An 18,466-nucleotide genomic window follows, 5' to 3' on the forward strand; every position below is an offset into this window, starting at 1 on the left:
CTAGAATAAAAAACACATCGTCATATCCTATAACCACCAAGAGAGCAAACCCAAGTACACCTCACCTTCATTGAGATTTACTACGGCGTACACTACAGGCCAACAGTTTGGAAGCAACACTAGCTTTGTAAAATGAAAAAAAATATATGTATATTATCATACACAGTATAAACAAGTGACTAAATGTATGCAGAAGTCGCTTATTGCAATCCTGATCTTGTCTGTTTCTCACATTCAAGTGCTCCTGAAAGCTCAGTTCAATAAATCATGTGATTAAAATCTAATCAGTGTAAGAGATTATGAAAGTTATGAAAAATAATACTTGAGACACACACACACACACACACACATACATTATATATACATATATATATATATATATATAGTGCTGCAAACCACTGGAAAATTTTGCACAAAGCTATTTATGGAAAACAGGCTATGTCACATACTGTGGAAAAATGATTTTAAACTTTGAATATGACTGCTTGCTTCTGTGCTTCATGCCTCTATTGTGCACTTTATCTCTTCACCACAATACCACATGACCTGAATACTTTACTTTGGCTTTTCAAGGTAAATGAAATGCACAGACATGCCTGACCTATTTGGAGGCAGAAGTTAAAGCCATAATGTTAGAAGAAAAGGGTTTTGTATTTTAATGAACTAAAACAGGTAACGGGGAGTTTCCAATGTTTGTGTGTAGAGTCAGAAAGATCACCAATTAAATCTCAATGATCTGGATTAGACCCAGACAGAAGTATCTAATGAATGTAACAACAAATGTAACACTGATGAGCAGTTCAATAACTACTATGATTTCACAATAAGAAACTCATACTGTACTGATAATATCCATATACCGTAATGATCCAACACTCTGGTATAAACTACAGTTTGTCCCAAAAGTCTCCATACTTAGAAGAAATGAACACTTTTTAGCAAAAAACTCTTTCAAAATTTTACATACTTAGTTTATATAATATATTTTTCAGATAGCCTTTAAGAACACCTTTGACAAAAGAATAACGTACTGAAATCATTCTCATGGCTGGATCAGGAAGCTGTCGCTGACACTGTAGCTAAACTTATTAACGAATTCAAAAAGACTGGAAGTGTAGCGGACCAACCGAGAAGTGGATATCCACGAACATTCACCTACGAAGGCTCACCCGACATGGTGCAGGCAAAGACAGTCCCCACTGTATGCAGACTTTTGGGACACCCTGTATATTATGACTTTTATCTCTAGCATTGTTAATGAACTAATAAATGCTGTCAAAACCTCTTAGAGACATCTTACAGCTAGTTAGCATTACCCACTAAATCCAAAATCAGAACTAGAAGAAAAAACATGGTGCTGAGTAGTAAAAAGGTTTTTAACAAAGAGGAGAAAGAGCTGGACAGAATAATCAGTGCAGAGAAAAATACATGAGGAGTGGAATTGAGTCTGAGATGAGGCTTATCTGGAGATCTAGATTTAGTCCATCTTGAGACAGTAGGCTTTGGTGCTCAAATCAGATTTGTGCTTAAACAAGCTACTACCTAATGGTCCTTTGCAGAAAAGCAATGTGGCTTAACTAGAACTGCAAAAGCTCGAAGTGGCAACATTTTAGAGAAGTCAACCTCAGAGTCGATTGCACGCATCAAAAGTATAAAGCAAAAATGTATTCCATATGCCATGAGTAAATAATTCATATAGTGACTATATAGTGATTCTGTACAGTTTTATACAGCAATTTCTCTGTTAAACAGTGATTTCAACATTATTAACACCCCCACAATTAATATTTGATGAATCCTCCTGTAAAGAAAACAACAGTGCTGAGCCTTATAGCTAATAAGTAGAGGTGCACCAATACTAAATTTCTCAGCCGATACCGATAACCAATTATTCAGTGATATCGACCAATACCGATAGTTCTGCCTTTTATACCTAATAATAATGAATTCCACAATTCTGAAGGAAATGCAAATAAAAACTTTATTCTCTCCATTTTAACAAGTTGTTTCACAGTAACTGGTCTCATAACAGCAAACACATTACTCTAATTAACATTAACACATGAACTCAATTCTGAAGATTAAAGTAAGATTTCTTAACTTTTTTAATTCATATTAATAATGTATCATCGGTATTGGCCGATACTTCGGTGCATCTCTACTAATAAGGTTAGAGATGCCTGTCCATAAACACACTCCTCTACGCAGAACATTTCAAATCAAGTTTGTGCACGTAGACACGCTCTGGTTTTCAGCCAGATTCAAACCTGGAGACCGAGATGGACTTTTTGTGTTCAACAATTTCTGTGTTGATTTAGATGCGTTACTTACATTATCAGAGGCCACAAGGTTTTAAGGTTTTAACAACTTGTCTTGTGCACCCTTTCCAAGCAGCAGTTACGATTCTGAAACTTAACAGCCCCAAGTAACGGTCATGTTTGAGATCACAGTTGACTCCCTCACCCTAAGCCGTGCTCCTGATTGTGCTTAATGGCATTTTTAACTGCTTGTGCATTTTTGTATCCATTACATGACTTGTGCAGGTCGAAAACAATGTGTCTATTTTGTCTCAAAGATCTCAGATTTTGGATTTTTGGTCCTGGAGATGGATAACAAACGTGCGCAGCCTTATATTTAGTCAAAAAAAGTTCTTGGAGACTAAGAACGATTTTCTACAGCAATTTTTGCCCAATTACACGTCCTATATACAAAAAAAATCAAGTTTGACTTCTGAAGCTGTTTTGGAAAGAACTTTGAACATCTAAATCAGACCTGTGGCACTTGACACTGCAATAATTATCACATTCAATCTAAAACAAAATGTGCAATAATGGATTTTAGCCCCCCAAAAAGTGTTACATTTATCTTCAGCATATACAACACATTTATCTATATTTATTATCTATTACTATTAATGTCTCTCTAAGAATGAACGCTTCAAACGTTTGCCAAATTTCAGATTTAAGTGAGAATACTGCACTTAAGTCTTCTGCTTCACTGTTTTCTTATATAGTGCTGCACCAGTTAAAGGACAATGTCTAAAACACTGCATTTCTCTAAAAAAAAAACAACTAAAAAAAAACCCACAGCATCCTGCAAACCAAACAGTTCTATTACAGATTAAAAGACAGGAGAGACTTACCCAAACAAGGTCAAGGTAAGGACCGACACTAATTTCTAATACCTTAGAAAATTTACAAGCATACTGATTGAATGAATTACTACTTCAATGCCTTCAGTTACTAATATCACCAGCATGTGGAGTTTTCAGAGCTAAGCAAGCTTTGATGCTACAAAAATATAGTGAAGTAATGCATAATTGTTGGCTTTTTGCGCATGTGGACAAACATACCATACGTATTTCAAAAACGTCCTCAATGTGGAAAGTGAATTCCAAGTCATGTCAATAAATTGCTCTTATATTCTACTCTGTGTAAAGGGAGTGTATCCTAGTGTTCCTATTTCCTCTTCATTTTGCATGCTATAAAACCCAGCAACTTCACAACAGATAAACAATAAATTCTTATTCATATACGTTAAAGCAGGGATGGATGATGAAAGCAAATATTGTGATAAATCGATGCATGTGTTAGGGCAGAACACACACTGGGAAGGTAACAGGAGACATCTACTGACACCAGAATAAGACAGAATAGCTGAGGTTAGAAAGCGTTTCACTGTGCTTCCAATCTAGCCGTCGCTTTCTGGCATGTCATGTTTATAGACGTGAGTGAAACAAGAGAAAGTAAAAGAGTGATAGAGAGAGGTTGGGTAAGGCAGCTAGTCTGATCTGATCTTTCAAGATGTCAGACGTGTAGCAAATCAGGCGAGAGCACTGAGGCTGCAGTCAGACAGCCATGTTTAAGCCTGTTAAAGCGTGTGTGTTATCATGCAAGTCTGGGCCGTTTAATTTCCACAACCACCCACACATATTCTGGTTCACTTTCATATTCAACTTCCTTACTGACTTCGACACAGCCGCAGACGAAACGAACGATCTAAAATCCTAATTGGTACCAAGATATAAAACACAGCAAGCATAAACTCTGCCAGTGTGATGAACGAGACAGATTCGAATACAGCTGCCATTTCTGGACAAATCCTATTTGATGCGAGATTATATCTTTTTGTGTTGTAATTTTAAAATTCAAAAATCACGATATTTAATACGCAGAAAGACACAGGAATAGAGTCAAGGTGCTGTAAATGCTACATCATTCATAACCCTATCCATTACATAATAGTGCTCCTAGGAGTGTAGCTAGGCACACAGTCTTTTTGTGTAAAAGGCCCAGCTTTGCCCTGCTGCCATGAAGTCTTTCAATTACTCCTGATCCTCAGCCCTCTCCTGTCGCCGTGGCTACACAGTTGCCTGGTTACTGCTCTCTGAGGCATGCCTTCATGTAATAACCTGCGTATCGAATGGCCCAAAAATAGGCAACCGTTTCGGCTCCAAATCAAGGATGACACACAGAGACGTCTCCAAAACATTCCCTTGTGAGTCCATGACAATGCAGAAAGAAAAAAAAGGCAGCGCAAACTCGAGCTTCTCCTTTTGAAAACATAAGACAGTGAGTTATTAAATCCATTTTTGCCTCTGGTTCAGCTTTACGCTATATTCGTTTTACAAACTAGAAATACACGGAGGGTTGTATTGTAGTGTCCGTTGCAGAATGATACACAAGACAGATGATGATACAGTTCATAAGTATTGTGCATTGTGCACAGAAGTGTAGTAACGTGTGCCGTATTGAGGAGTTGTTGTGAAAAAACAGCTGTAATTGAGACACAGCCTCTGAATGCTGATCATCTGCTGTGTTTTATTTCCCCTCAGTTCTCATAATGGACTAAGAGAGACAACAGAGACAGACGGAGCCAGGGAGAGTGGAGGAGAACAGAGAGAGACAGAGAGAGACAGAGAGAGACAGAGAGAGACAGAGAGAGAGAGAGAGAGAGAGAGAGAGAGAGAGAGATAGAACGTGCCCCTGCTGCTAAATGAGTGTGTGAATCATTGCTCATACACACACACAAAACATAATGGCTTGCTTTGTGTCACACAAACTTTCTGATGTGTGTATAATAAGCCTCATCTCGGCAAGCAGCAAGATTTAATAGTCAGAGAATCTGTGCTGATGGTGATGTATGAAAAATGTGATACATCATTCCAAACTCTGACATTAGCCTAGGGTTAGAGGATAGGTTTTGAGTTTAGGATTAATCCTGTGTGTGACAAAAGGGCTGAGCTGCAGCCCGTGAGCAGGTGGAGGTGAACAGGATGACCAATGAATGTTATACACTGCATTTGTTGGCGCTTGGATAGGGACATACACTCTGACACACACTTTGAGTCAGAGCACAGGGTGCAGCAAAATGGCAGAATGAGGGCAAAGTAGCAGACGGAGGTTTTTAAAGGTTAGAGTACTCAGGCGCGCGCACACACACACACACACACATTCTGTTGACCTGCTCTGAATGAACTTGGATCATGTATACCAAGCAAATTCAGCAACCTTAAAGAGCTAGCTAAAAGCAAATAGCGGTGTACTAACCACCGTTTATCCATCACCTGTCTAAAATACACTCGCATATTAATACACAAATAAATGAATACGATTAGTGTTTAGCTGGAATTTATATTAGTTGCAATAATCACACCCCATCAGTGTAAACGTGGAGTGATAAGTCAAGCTATTGTGCAAATACCTTGAGTTATTTATCTATTTTTAAACACCAGTGTATTATTTACATGCTGGTATGCCCAAAATAAAAACAATATCATTTGTCAATACGTCAATTCTACTAGACCACATTACTGTGCTACATCCTGCTGCCTAGTCCTATCAACAGTGGAAATGGTGGCAGTATAACTTCCTTTCTAAACTCACACAAAAATACAACTCAGAACTATTTTAGCTCAATTAACATGAGCCTGTGTGTTTGTTTTCCTTGAGTCAGTTATTTTGGAATGTGTCTCTTGGGGCCTAGCGACAAAGCTGGGCTGGGTTAATCTGGCACGAACACATGTGGACTAGATGTTTGGTTGGATTTCTAGTGTTAGCACACACATACATGGATACCGTACAATATTCAATTCCTGTCACACAGTCAAAGCCTCTATAGCCTGCATTATCCCAGTCTAACAAGATTACTGAAGGGAAGTCACAGCTTTCACGCACAGCTAGCAACCTCAGTAACCTCTCATGTTCAACACAAAAACAGCTCACTGGCACCACCTGATGGCACAATTTAAATGCCATGGCTGATTGAGAGATATTATATATATATATATATATATATATATATATATATATATATATATATATATATATATATATATATATATATATATATATATATATATATAAGATGTACATATCAAATCATTTTCATGAGATTGCCAAGAAGACAGAAGAGGACAGAGAAGCATTACCTCAACAGTCACTACAGTGAGGATAAGTTGTGTGTCTGCTTCAGGGAAGTAGGCCTGCACTTGAGGAGACAGACCAATCAAGGCACAGTTGGTGACCACAGCAATAACGCTCATCGTCTCGAACGCCAGCTGGAACAGTGAGTGAGAAACGACGAGAAAAAAAAAAGAAAAGAAAAAAAACAGTTCAGAATTTTAGCACTGAATATAAATGAATTATCACCCTCCTCAGAATTCAACACTTCCGTCTGTGTTGTCTTGACACGTTTCAATTCCCAGGATTGTGGGTTTAAAAATGGTGCCTGTTACAAGGTATAAAACTCTTCAATATGTTTACTTAAATATTTATTTTTCTGATTCTTTGGAGAACATTACCTTCTTCCACCTTTAAATTGATATAGCAAACCAAAAAGATTCAAGTGGCAAACAAATATAAATAAGAAAAAGAAAATCCTTACAATAAATAAGTGTACACACCCCTTAACTAATACTTTGTTCAAACATTTTGTTAACGCTTTTGCTTGGATTACAGCAATTTAAATTTTTTTTTTTTTTTTTGGGGGGAGGGGGGCCTTAGCACATCTTAGATTTGACAAATTTGTATTATTTTTTTATCCACTGTAGAGTACACAAAATAAAGACGTGTCACAGAAATAAGCTAGTTCTCCTAAAGCTGCATCACTATACCCATCTATGATGGACCCACTGATGAAGTGATTGGAGTGTCCTAGGACAGTCTAAGGCAAAGAGGATAAACAAAAGGACTTTTCACCCCTCTCTCACCTGCCATACTCCGATGTCAGAGGCAGGGTCAGAGAAAGGCCGCTTGAACACGTGACACATTTTAAAAGCGTCTGAATAGACCTCTGTGATGTTGTTGAACACCACTAGCACAGCAGCCAACGGATACACGCAGGAGAACAGACTGACGTAGCCAAACAATAAGAACTGCTCCAGATAGTCATCGAACGTGCCCTGATGATCAGACATACAGTAAGAACAAGTCTTCTTAAAACAGACACAATATGGTCTTCCTTTACCCTCAGAAAATTCATATGATGATTATCCATAGGCACCAAGAACATCATAAAAATACCCAAATCTTCAGTTTTGTCAAACTGAAATGGATTTAAATGGTTAAACATGTCCTTTTTCTTAATATAGTTAATCTTCAACTACTACATTGCCTGGTTGGCTTCTATCTGCTCACCAGGTAAGTATTCATGTCACTCTCCAGTTGGACCTGCTCTACCATGGGGAGCTCCTGATCTCCCATCAGCTTCTTCACTCTCTTATGGACCTTCTTATTTCGTCTCCTCTGCAGCCAGTATGGCAGGAAGGCTTCCATCACTTGGTTCAGGATTTGAGAGGTGATGAGCAGAGTGGCGAGACTCTGAGGCACAAAAAAACCCCCACAAAACCCGCTTTAAGCAACATTATTCTTTGGCATGAATTACGAGCAGAAGAAAAAAAAAAACTCACATACTGACACCCATTTCCAACAGGAAGGAATTTAATAAACCAAACAAAATCTTTAATTATACTGATTTTTTCCATACAGGTCATACTGCATATGAGGTAACGGTAAGAGTAGAATCAAATGTACTTTATCTCTTGATGCAACAGACATATATAATAATATAATAATCAGGAACATGCCTTTGAAGACAGCAAAATTATAAAATCATTCCATAAAATCAGTAACAGAGGCAAAAACCTGTGCTTCATTGAAGTTAATAATATACCAAGTTTTGCATTATTACTCACGTGTCGAAGCAACGCCATATCTTGCATTACAAAGGCAATGTAGAATAAAGAAGCAAAACAGTTGATGAAGTTGAACTGTAAAAAAAAAAAAAAAAAAAAAGCAAAAAAGATTATATATAATTGTAATCAATATAATTATTAGGAAAACAATGACTCAAATTTAAACAGTATTAATTATCAGTCACAAATGCAGAATATAAATAACTTCAGGGGGAAAAAGGAAAATCTTAAAACTCACCACCAACACTTTAAGAACCAGATGATTCTGGAAGGATGATTCCAGTCTGTGGTTTTCTACATGTATGGCAGGAGAGAGAATAGAAATTATTCATATAAGAGGTGAAGTGTACAGAATCAATACCATCTTTCTCTGTGTAATCATCTCAAGTGCCTCAATCAGGTTTTTTAAAACACTTACAGATCTAGAACAAGAACCTATTTGACTAAGTCTGTGCCTACACTGCAAACTTGATATTTGAAAAAATATATATATACAGTGCTGTTAAAACGTATTTGCCCATCCTGATTTCTTCTGTTTTAGTATGTGTTTCTCACTAAATTGTTTCAGAAATTAAAACAAAATCTAATATAAAACAAAGGCAACCTGAGTAAACACAAAATATAGTTTATAAATGATAATGTTATTTATTGAAGCAAAAGCATTATCTAATATCAACTGGGCCTGTGTGAAAATGTATTTCCGCCCATAGTTACTAATTCCTCAAATCTATGAAACTGCATTCATAATGGTGTTCAGCTGGACTAAACACAACCAGACCTGATTACTGCAAACCCTGTTCAATCAAATTAACACTTAAATAGAACTTTTCAACAGCTTGAAGTTTGTTAAAAGGTCTTACCCAGTAACACACTATGCCAAAATTAAAAGAAACTCCAGAAATGATGAGGAAGAAGTTGATTGATACACAGTGCGGGAAATAAGTATTGAACGCCTCAATATTTTTTTCAGTAAATATATTTCCCATGAGGTTATTCACATGAAATTTTCACCAGACATCAGTATTAATTCAAGAAATCTGGAACTATAAAGAATTCACAACATTGAAGTCCATAAATGAAGTTATGTGAAATAAAGTGGAATGAAATGAAACACAGGAAAAATGTATTGAACATACTAATAAAAAGCAGTTCTCCAAGGCAAGGTAAGGCAAGGAACCAGCTAAAGTCCGTAAGTAATTAGAAAGTAATTATACCCCCATCTGTGCAAATTAATATCAGCTGGGTTAGTAAATTGACGGTCTATAAAAAGGCTTTTCATTACCAAGGTGTCACACAAGAAACATCTCATGATGGGTAAAAGCAAAGAGCTCTCCCAAGACCTTCACAACCTTACTGTTGCAAAACATATTGATGGAATCGGATACAGACGTATTTCAAAACTTCTGAATCCTCCAGTAAGCACCACTGGGGTTATTCTCCGCAAGTGGAAGCAACATCACTCCATCATCAACCGGCCACGCACAGGAGCTCCTCGCAAGATTTCTGACCAGAGAGTCAGAAGAATAGTCAGAAGAGTAGCCCAAGAGCCATGTACCACTCAGAAAGAGCTCCAGAAACACTTGGAGGCAGCAGGTGCCATCATCACAGAGAAAACAATAGGCAACGCACTCCACTGCTCACACTCACCCCCAAGACTCCATTACTAAAGAAAAGGCATGTCAAACCTCGTTTAAAGTTTGCTACAAATCATTTGGACTTGCCTATGAAATACTGGGAGAGTGTAGTCTGGTCAGACGAGAGTAAAATTGAACTTTTTGGCTGTCATACTACACACCATGTTTGGAGAAGAAATGGCACTGCACATCACCCTAAAACACTACACTGACAGTGAAGTTTGGAGGTGGAAGCATCATGGTGTGGGGCTGTTTTTCATCGGATGGTACTGGTTCATATAATTGAAGGAACGATGAATGGAGCCCTTTACTGGGAGATTCTTCAGAAGAACCTGCTTCCATCCACCAGGATGATGAAGATGAGACGTGGGTGGACCTTCCAGCAGGACAACGATCCAAAGCATACAGCAAAGGAAACTCTCAAATGGTTTCAGAGAAAAAAAACAACAAGGCGTTAGAATGGCCCAGTCAATCACCTGACTTGAATCCAATTGAACAAGATTTAAAGACAATATGTTTAGAAGAATGGGCCAAAATCACACCTGAATACTGCAACCGATTAATTTCTTCATACAGGAAGCATCTTGAAGCTGTCATTACAAACAATGGCTTCTCCACCAAGTATTAAATTAATTTCAGTTAGTGTGTTCAATACTTTTTTTTTCCTGTGTCATTCCACTTTATTACACATAACTTTATTTATGGACTTCAATGTTGTGAATTCTTTATATTTCCAGATTTCTGGTGAAAATTTCATGTGAATAACCTCATTGGAAATATATTTACTGAAAAAAATGTTGACACGTCCAATACTTATTTCCCCCACTGTACATCAGTCTGGGAAAGGTTACACAGCTATTTCAAAGGGTCTGGGACTCCAAAGGACCACGGTGAGAGCCATTACTTCCAAATGAAAAAAACTCGGCATAGTAATGAACCTTCCCAGAAGTGTCCAACCTTCCAAAATTCCTCCAAGAGCACAGAAATGACTCATCCAGCAAGTCACAAAAGAGCCTAAGACAACATCAAAGGACCTACAGGCCTCTCCTGCAACAATAAAGGTTCATGACTCCACTATCAGAAAGACACTGGGTAAAAATGGCATCCACGGAAGAGTGGCGAGGTAAAAACCACTGCTAACTCACAAGAACAAAACACACCTTGATAATCCTCAAACCTTTTGGGAGAATGTTCTGTGGATTGATGAGTTGAAAGTGTAACTGTTTGGAAGACAGGGGTCATGTTACATCTAGAGTAAACCAAACACAGAATTCCACAAAAAGAACACCATACATACAGTCAAGCATGGTGGTGCCAGTGTGATGGTGTGAGGATGCTTTGCTGCTTCGGGGCCTGGGCAACTAGCAGTAATTGAGGGAAACATGAATTCTGCTCTCTACCAGAAAATCCTAAAGGAGAATGTCCAGTCTTCAGTCCAGAAGTTGAAACTCAAGCACAACTGGATTATGCAGCAAGACAATGATCCAAAGCATAGGAGTAAATCCTAGTCCTAGAAGTAAGTCAAAGACTGATCTCCAGTTATCGGAAGCATTTGGTTGCAGTTGGTGCTGCTTAAAGCTGCATAACCAGATTTTAAGTTTAAGGGGGCAATTAGCTTTTCACATGGGTGATAGGTGTTGGATAACTTTTTTGCTTCAATAAAACAGTAAAACAGTTTAGGATGAGATATACACAAAAATAGAAGGAATCAGGATGGGGCAAATACTTTTTCACAGCACTGTAAAGGCAAAAAACAAAACACAAGTTCTGCTCCTTGAGAACTTAAATTCCAGTTGATTCACATACTTCCTCCATACAGCAAATATCTTTTTATTCTGCTTGTGTCGGTGTATAGTGTTTAGCTCTTTAGCCATACACATATACTCCATGGTTATTTAATTCTGCACACTTACCCCAATCTGTGAGAAACTCAGCTGCATAGCGGTATAACAGGTTCATAATCTCAATGACCACTGCATAGATGATACTTGGTATGAAGAGCAGCACACTGGTCAGAAAGTTTGGATCTTCATTATAAATACTCAGAGCCCAGGTCTCCATGCCAAAGTAGATCATCATCACATGGAGAGAGATGTATAGGCACAGCAACACAAAGGGGAGAGACACCAGATATATCCTCAATTGTCGTCTGTGGAGGGACAATAACAAATCTCTATTACAAATCCATATTCTCAGGCATCCTGCACAAATAATTATTTTAACTCCAACATTTGGTAATAATCGATTGCTATAGTGAAATGGGACAATTTAGTGTATGGAACAAGCCACAAAGCGCTATGTATAGACTGTAAAATGATTATCTCTAGGTCTGCATGTTCAAAAACGGTCCGAATCTTTTTTTGCCAATTATGAATCTAACAGTGTTTACCTTCAGCGTAAATTCAGCTGTCAGTAAGTCATGCCTTTATATTTTCTTACACCTTTAAAAGAGATCATGTTGATATCACAGTGATACCTGACTGAAATAACTTCTGTTGTCATGTTTATATACATACTTGCTGTTAGAGTACGTCGGTTCCTCACGGCCTGTTACAGGATTAAGGCCCAGGATGCCATGAAATCCAGGTCGTGGTTCTTCAAATGCTTTTTTACGACTCAACGTTCCCCATCCATAAGCAAGCTGTGCACTACATCTCTTCCATACGTCCAGGAAGACAGTGGACCATACCAAGTTGAAGACGGCAAACAGAACATATTTATCATAGTCCTCCCAATCAAAGAGGTAGTAGGGAATGCCGATCAGGGCCATTGGCATCAAGGCAAATGTGAAGTACTCCAGAAAACCAAAGTAGAGTGCCAAACCTTCACCAAAGTAATGCCTGATATCATCTGCATCATCAAGCACAGAAAAGAACAAATTACTTAGTTTAGTGTGGCACCAGCAGAAGTGCACAAGTTTGTTTGTTTGTTTTATTTAAATAAAAATAAACTTTTATTTTTTACAAGTTGAGGGGTGATAGCAATGCTTAAATTATTTGCTTTACAGATAATATCATTTAAAAAAATTATTATTATTATTATTTTTAACTAATGCTCTAAAAGGCCAGGATATAAACAACAATCTTAAGTGAGAACAACAAAATCACAAAAAGCTCAAAAGTTCTACAATAACATAATTATTCTATAAAATTGTTGAACAGAAAAACAGAATTTAATCAAAGAAAGATGGAGCTGTCAGGTTTGCATTCACCCAGCTCATACTGAGGGACTCACTCAGTGGCTGAAAGGACAGCTTGATCTTTTTGTACCAATTGGAAGAGAGCCTTTTTAACTCCTCTTTATCATGGAGAGGGAAATATTGGACTAGAATCCCTTTGGACTGCAACCTACGGACTGAAAACAATGTAAAAGCAGCGATTAAACAGAATTTTTGGGTGTTTGCTGACACGCTACCATTATAGTCCTAACATAATAGATATCTAATGTAATCAGGTATACTATTCTCTTAGGAAGTCTAAATAAATGTAGACTTGGTATACTACAACTACATTTCATGTAACCTAAGTATTGGTGCAAAAGCGCTCCTTCTGGTTAACTTACTGACTGACTTTCCAGGATAAAGTCTAACTTTAGGGTATCCAGGAACATAGGTTTCATCCTTCGCCCTCAAAGTGTCCAGCTCATGTTTGATAATGTATTGACACTCTGCAATGCTGAGGAAGCCATCGCCTTCCCCTGAAACAATACCAACAAACAAACACACAATCAGCTATAATCACTGCTTTTAATACACTTGATTTAAGCATGTAACAACATCTAATTAATTCTTCATCTTTCCACTGAAATGTATAGATTTTAATTCTTATAAGGAATGTGTACCCTACAAATCAGAATTTTAGAGAAATGTATGTTTATAATCAACAGAGTCTTTGTAAATCTGTGACCCATAGGTCAGCTTTATCAGCTAAGCCTTACAGATGTCTTTACCTTGGAATTCTTTGAAACTCTCTCGGTTGGCGTTAGTGAATCCTCTCATGGTACCATCTTGGAACTCCTTAAAAAGTCCCAAATCTTCTGCTCCATTCAGGAGTCTCTGCCAGGTGGAGCCCACAAGAAAAACATTACGATTCACTTTTTGCTTTTCCTGTCCTCCAAGTGGCAGCTGCTCCACCAGCAGATCAGCTCCTAAATGACAAAAAACAAACAAACAAACAAACACATGCACACAACAAAAGTCTTACCGAAGCCAAACAAACTATCTAAAATATAAAAAGATTTGACATCTTTCAATATTTCAAATCAACCCTAAATGAACAGTATAACACGGTATAATACAATTACTCGATTAAGCATAATTTAGTTAAGCTGTGTGACTAAATCTGTGATATTTCAGCAAAGTCTGGCCACTTTAAAACATACTTTAAAATTGGTCATTTTGAGCATGAGCACAACTTGTTCCAGTTTCATATGTTGGATCAGTTTTGGATTTTATATTATGAGGCTTTTGAGGTTTCAGAAGGGATATAATGCCAGCAAATATGCTTAGTGTGGGTGCTTTTAGGTCCTTTTATGGATTTTTTTTAGCTTTAGATTTGATTTGATATAGAATAGTGCAGTATAGAGTGCTGCAGGAATGACTCCGAAAACCCAGAAATGAGTTAGCATTTTAGCATTTTCTGGTTCCATCGCCCCAAAGTCAATGTGTTTCTTGAATGTGTTTTTGGTTAAATGACTGAAATAAGGTCTATTGTTGACACAAGCTCAAGATATTTTCAGATTTTATTCTACAATATAAAATACATCAGTAATACCCCACTTGTGCTTTTGTTAGGCTTTTACATCTTTGAAAAAGACGGTTGCTAACAAGTGGCTAAATAGGACTACAGAGGTTGTCGGGGACATTAAACATCATCACAACAGGAAAACTCATCTACTACAGCCTCATTGTGTTTATACTCACACTCTTGTAAACTTTCCAGCTTGTAGATTTATCAATTTATAGTATTTTCCAAATTGGAAAAATTTGAAAAAACATTGGAAATTGGAAAAAAATTGGAAGTGTAGTGGTGGTCACGTTGAAGTCTTGCCACAGTGGTGTAGTTTGTTTATAGCCTAACTTTAGCTTTTAACTTCTGACGATTGTATTTTGGCTTCAAAATCCTTAAAAGTTCAATCATGAAATTTTTATATGCTTATTTTCTGCAATAATCTAAAAGCCAATGGAAAATCCTATTGGCTTTTTATCAAGGGAACCAGAGTGATGCTAACTTCCGGGTTGGCCTACAAAAATACATCATCCCTACAGCACTCTATATGCAGGGCTGTTGAACCTTTAATACTTTTGAATCCAGCATTTTTACAGGGCTCCCCTGGTGGCTTGGTGTCCCTATGGGCCAACTTACACAACTTATAGCTTGAAACAGCCCTGGCTATTTACCAAACAAACTGTAAAGTTTGTCTGCCTCAAAGGATCATTTCGTTAGAGGATGAGGTATACAAGACTCCTTCACTTTCTGTCTGAAGTGATGGTATGTGTGGTGTAGCATTGCGCTAACCATGGCTGACTTTTAGATATACAGGGTGTCCCAAAAGTCTCCATATATAGGGGAAATACCTTTGACAAAGGAAGAACCTATTGAAATCGTTCTCATGGCTGAATCGGGAAGCTGTCACAAGGTTGCAATGGACTTGCTATTACGTGCGTAACACCAGATGTGTTAACGAGTTCATTATGACTGGGAGAGACGACTCTATGTGTGATTACCCAAAATAGCAATCATGTAGAGGATGTTTTGGAAATAAAATTACATTTTTTGAAAAGATCTATCAACGTACATGGTAGTAAACTCCTCAACACGCTATCAACATATTAAGCCTTTCAGATCGGATGGTGCATGGCTCAAAGGTTTCTGTGCACAGTATCTCTTGCCAAAGAAGCACTGTAGAGAAACAGTGCGACATCACAACCTGTAGAGTTCAGAAACCACAACGACTCCAAAACTACAAACGTTCTAGGATTATAAACTGCATTTTCACAAAATGATCTGTCACTATCGGCATCCAAGCTAGATTATATTACAGCTAGTGTCTTACCTAAATGGGTTGTCAGAAAGCCTGTCCAAGGAACTAATGTTTGGTTATTGTTTCCTGCACGTTCCGTTATTAGCGACGCACACCAGTATAAGATGACTGTTGAGCCTTACTTATGCTGCTGGTTATGTTCTGTGTCATGCATTCATGCAATAAGTGTAAACCATACAATATTACACCTGCATACCTCAGATGCATATTCAAGATTGTAAATAAATGCTTCATTATCAAGAATCTCTTCTCTACTCCTGACTCTCGACTCAGATTCTGATCCATACTCGGCCGCCTCAACCAGCTGAATCTTGATTGTAGTGGGACTTTGCTACATGGGTACACAATTAAAAACCTATCCTTTCTTACAGTATTTCCAGCCCTCTTCTGTATAGCATTTAGCTGTTTAGTTACTGTGTATATGTATGTATGTATGTATGTATGTATATATGATGCATGTATTTGTTTGATGCTGTGTTTATGTATTATCTCCTTGTACAGTGACCTTGAGCTTGGGAAAGGCGCTTTATGAATAATTATGTTGTAATTATTATTAGTAGGAGTATTATTATTATTAGTAGTAGTAGTATTACCTCCATTTTGCTGCTTGTCTCTTATTCTGCTTAATAACCATGTGATGGCCTCTGCTTCAGTGTTCTCAGCCAGCTCCAACACCACCAAGGGACCAAATGAACAACCATCGCCGTCAGAGATGGACAAACTGTTTTGCATTTTCCCTGATCCCTGTGCAAGATACGGATGAGAAAACACACACGGATAAAACAGACACAAACAGATGCTTGGGGCAATATTTGAGCATCCTCTTTAGATATTAATCTACAGATGACTACTAGACCACTGGAACGTAATATTCAAATAGATGTGCCGTGTTTGAACCCATAAACCACCTTTAAATGCCCCTGAAAACATACTTTGGAGGTATGCAAATGTCTTACATTTGGACCTCAGCTCCAGTGTGACTTAATATAGACCTTACATTTTGTTTGTTTTGTTTTTTTTAAATAAATATATAAACATGACTTCCTGTCATGATTATAGCTACATGACAATCATTTTGAGCATGCATTACAGTTAAAAATAAAAATAAAATAAGAGTATGTGCTATAAGAGTAAGAGCTGTCTGAGACTCTGAATTAATATCAAAAGGTCTAACTATAAGACAGCGAATATTAAAAAGTATTTCTATATACTTACAATACAGGCAACGAATAAAGGGAGTGTTTTAAACACCTCAACAGACGGAGGCGAGAACTAGACGGGTCACATATTTATAGTACTAACACAATGTAAACAGTGAACCGTGCTAAAGGTGAATTAGACGGAGAGACATTTGTAGCCCTGTGTAGACTTCAGACCGAAGCGTATAACACAACACAGAGCACAAATATGAAGATTATTTACTTCTTGTGTATTCAGACAGAGCATTTCGTTTTGAAATGCCAGTGAACTACATGACAGGGAGGGGCGCGAAGTCAGTGTTTGCAGACAGAAGTTACATAAGCTAGGAGGCTTCCTAACATCCTGTGGGAATTCTCAACATCTGACATTCAACACAAAATGACTTTATGAGGACATTCGTTTATAATAAATGCGTAGCTTTAAACAGAAACCAAATGACAGGCTAACTGACGACGTGCTAGCTCGCTAGCTTGCTAACTGGCTACTTACAGAGTTATACGGATATGCACAGCGGCAGTTCAGGAGCAGTTCCGCTTAAAGACTCATTTATTTTAAGTTATAGAAGAAGGAGTGATTCAGTGCGGTCTACTTCCGTGTGAGAGGTCCACGGAACTGCTGCTGCTGCTGCTGCTGTGACCCAACTCCTGCTCCTCCACGTCATCCAAACAACACTGAACTGAAGAGTTGACTTGGGGCTTATTTAGTGAACCGCCTCTCTCTCTCTTTCCCTCTCTCTCTCTCTCACACACACACACACACATACACACACTCACTCACTCACTCTCTCTGCCTCTCTCACACACGCACACACACACACACACTGTCTCTCTCTCTCTCTCTCTCTCTCTCTCACACACACACACACACACACACACACTGTCTCTCTCTCTCTCACACACACACACATTCTCTCTCTCACACGCACACATACTCTCTCTCTCTCTCTCTCTCTCTCTCTCTCACACACACACACACACACACACATTCTGTCTGTCACTCTCTCTCACACACACACACTCACACAGATACACTCTTTCTCTCTCTCACACACACACACACACATACTCTCTCTCTCACACACACACATACACATTCTGTCTGTCACTCTCTCTCACACACACACTCACACAGATACACTCTTTCTCTCTCTCACACACACACATACTCTCACACGCACACATACTCTCTCTCTCACACACACACATACTCTCTCTGTCTGTCACTCTCTCACACAGATACACTATCTCTTTCTCTCTCTCACACACACACACACTCTCTCACACACACACATACACACACACATTCTCTCTCTCACACACACACACTGTCTCTCTCACTCTCTCTCACACACACACACACACATTCTCTCTCTCTCTCACATACACACACTCACTCT

General features: G+C 38.2%; 1 protein-coding gene across 2 annotated transcripts in view; it reads right to left on the reverse strand.

Moving 5' to 3' along the window:
* The window catches only part of ano10a (anoctamin 10a), a 30,482-nt gene extending 12,075 nt beyond the window's left edge, over positions 1 to 18,407 (reverse strand). The window contains exons 1-12 of one of the 2 annotated variants that reach the window (XR_008386530.1): positions 17,560 to 18,407; positions 16,464 to 16,614; positions 13,777 to 13,974; positions 13,390 to 13,524; positions 13,063 to 13,182; positions 12,345 to 12,678; positions 11,742 to 11,977; positions 8,433 to 8,488; positions 8,195 to 8,269; positions 7,638 to 7,820; positions 7,211 to 7,402; positions 6,431 to 6,559 (exon numbers count right to left, since the gene is read on the reverse strand). Coding sequence is in view for 1 of the 2 variants with exons in the window: in XM_053630577.1 (XP_053486552.1) it covers positions 6,431 to 6,559; positions 7,211 to 7,402; positions 7,638 to 7,820; positions 8,195 to 8,269; positions 8,433 to 8,488; positions 11,742 to 11,977; positions 12,345 to 12,678; positions 13,063 to 13,182; positions 13,390 to 13,524; positions 13,777 to 13,974; positions 16,464 to 16,602 (1,797 nt within the window). In the remaining variant the exon portion in view is untranslated. The remainder of the gene's footprint in view (positions 1 to 6,430; positions 6,560 to 7,210; positions 7,403 to 7,637; positions 7,821 to 8,194; positions 8,270 to 8,432; positions 8,489 to 11,741; positions 11,978 to 12,344; positions 12,679 to 13,062; positions 13,183 to 13,389; positions 13,525 to 13,776; positions 13,975 to 16,463; positions 16,615 to 17,559) is intronic. The other variant, XM_053630577.1, reaches the window with a different exon arrangement.
* Between the last annotated feature and the right edge of the window lie 59 nt (positions 18,408 to 18,466).

Source organism: Ictalurus furcatus, chromosome 1 (genome assembly GCF_023375685.1).
Source record: "Ictalurus furcatus strain D&B chromosome 1, Billie_1.0, whole genome shotgun sequence".
Taxonomy (NCBI): domain Eukaryota; kingdom Metazoa; phylum Chordata; class Actinopteri; order Siluriformes; family Ictaluridae; genus Ictalurus; species Ictalurus furcatus.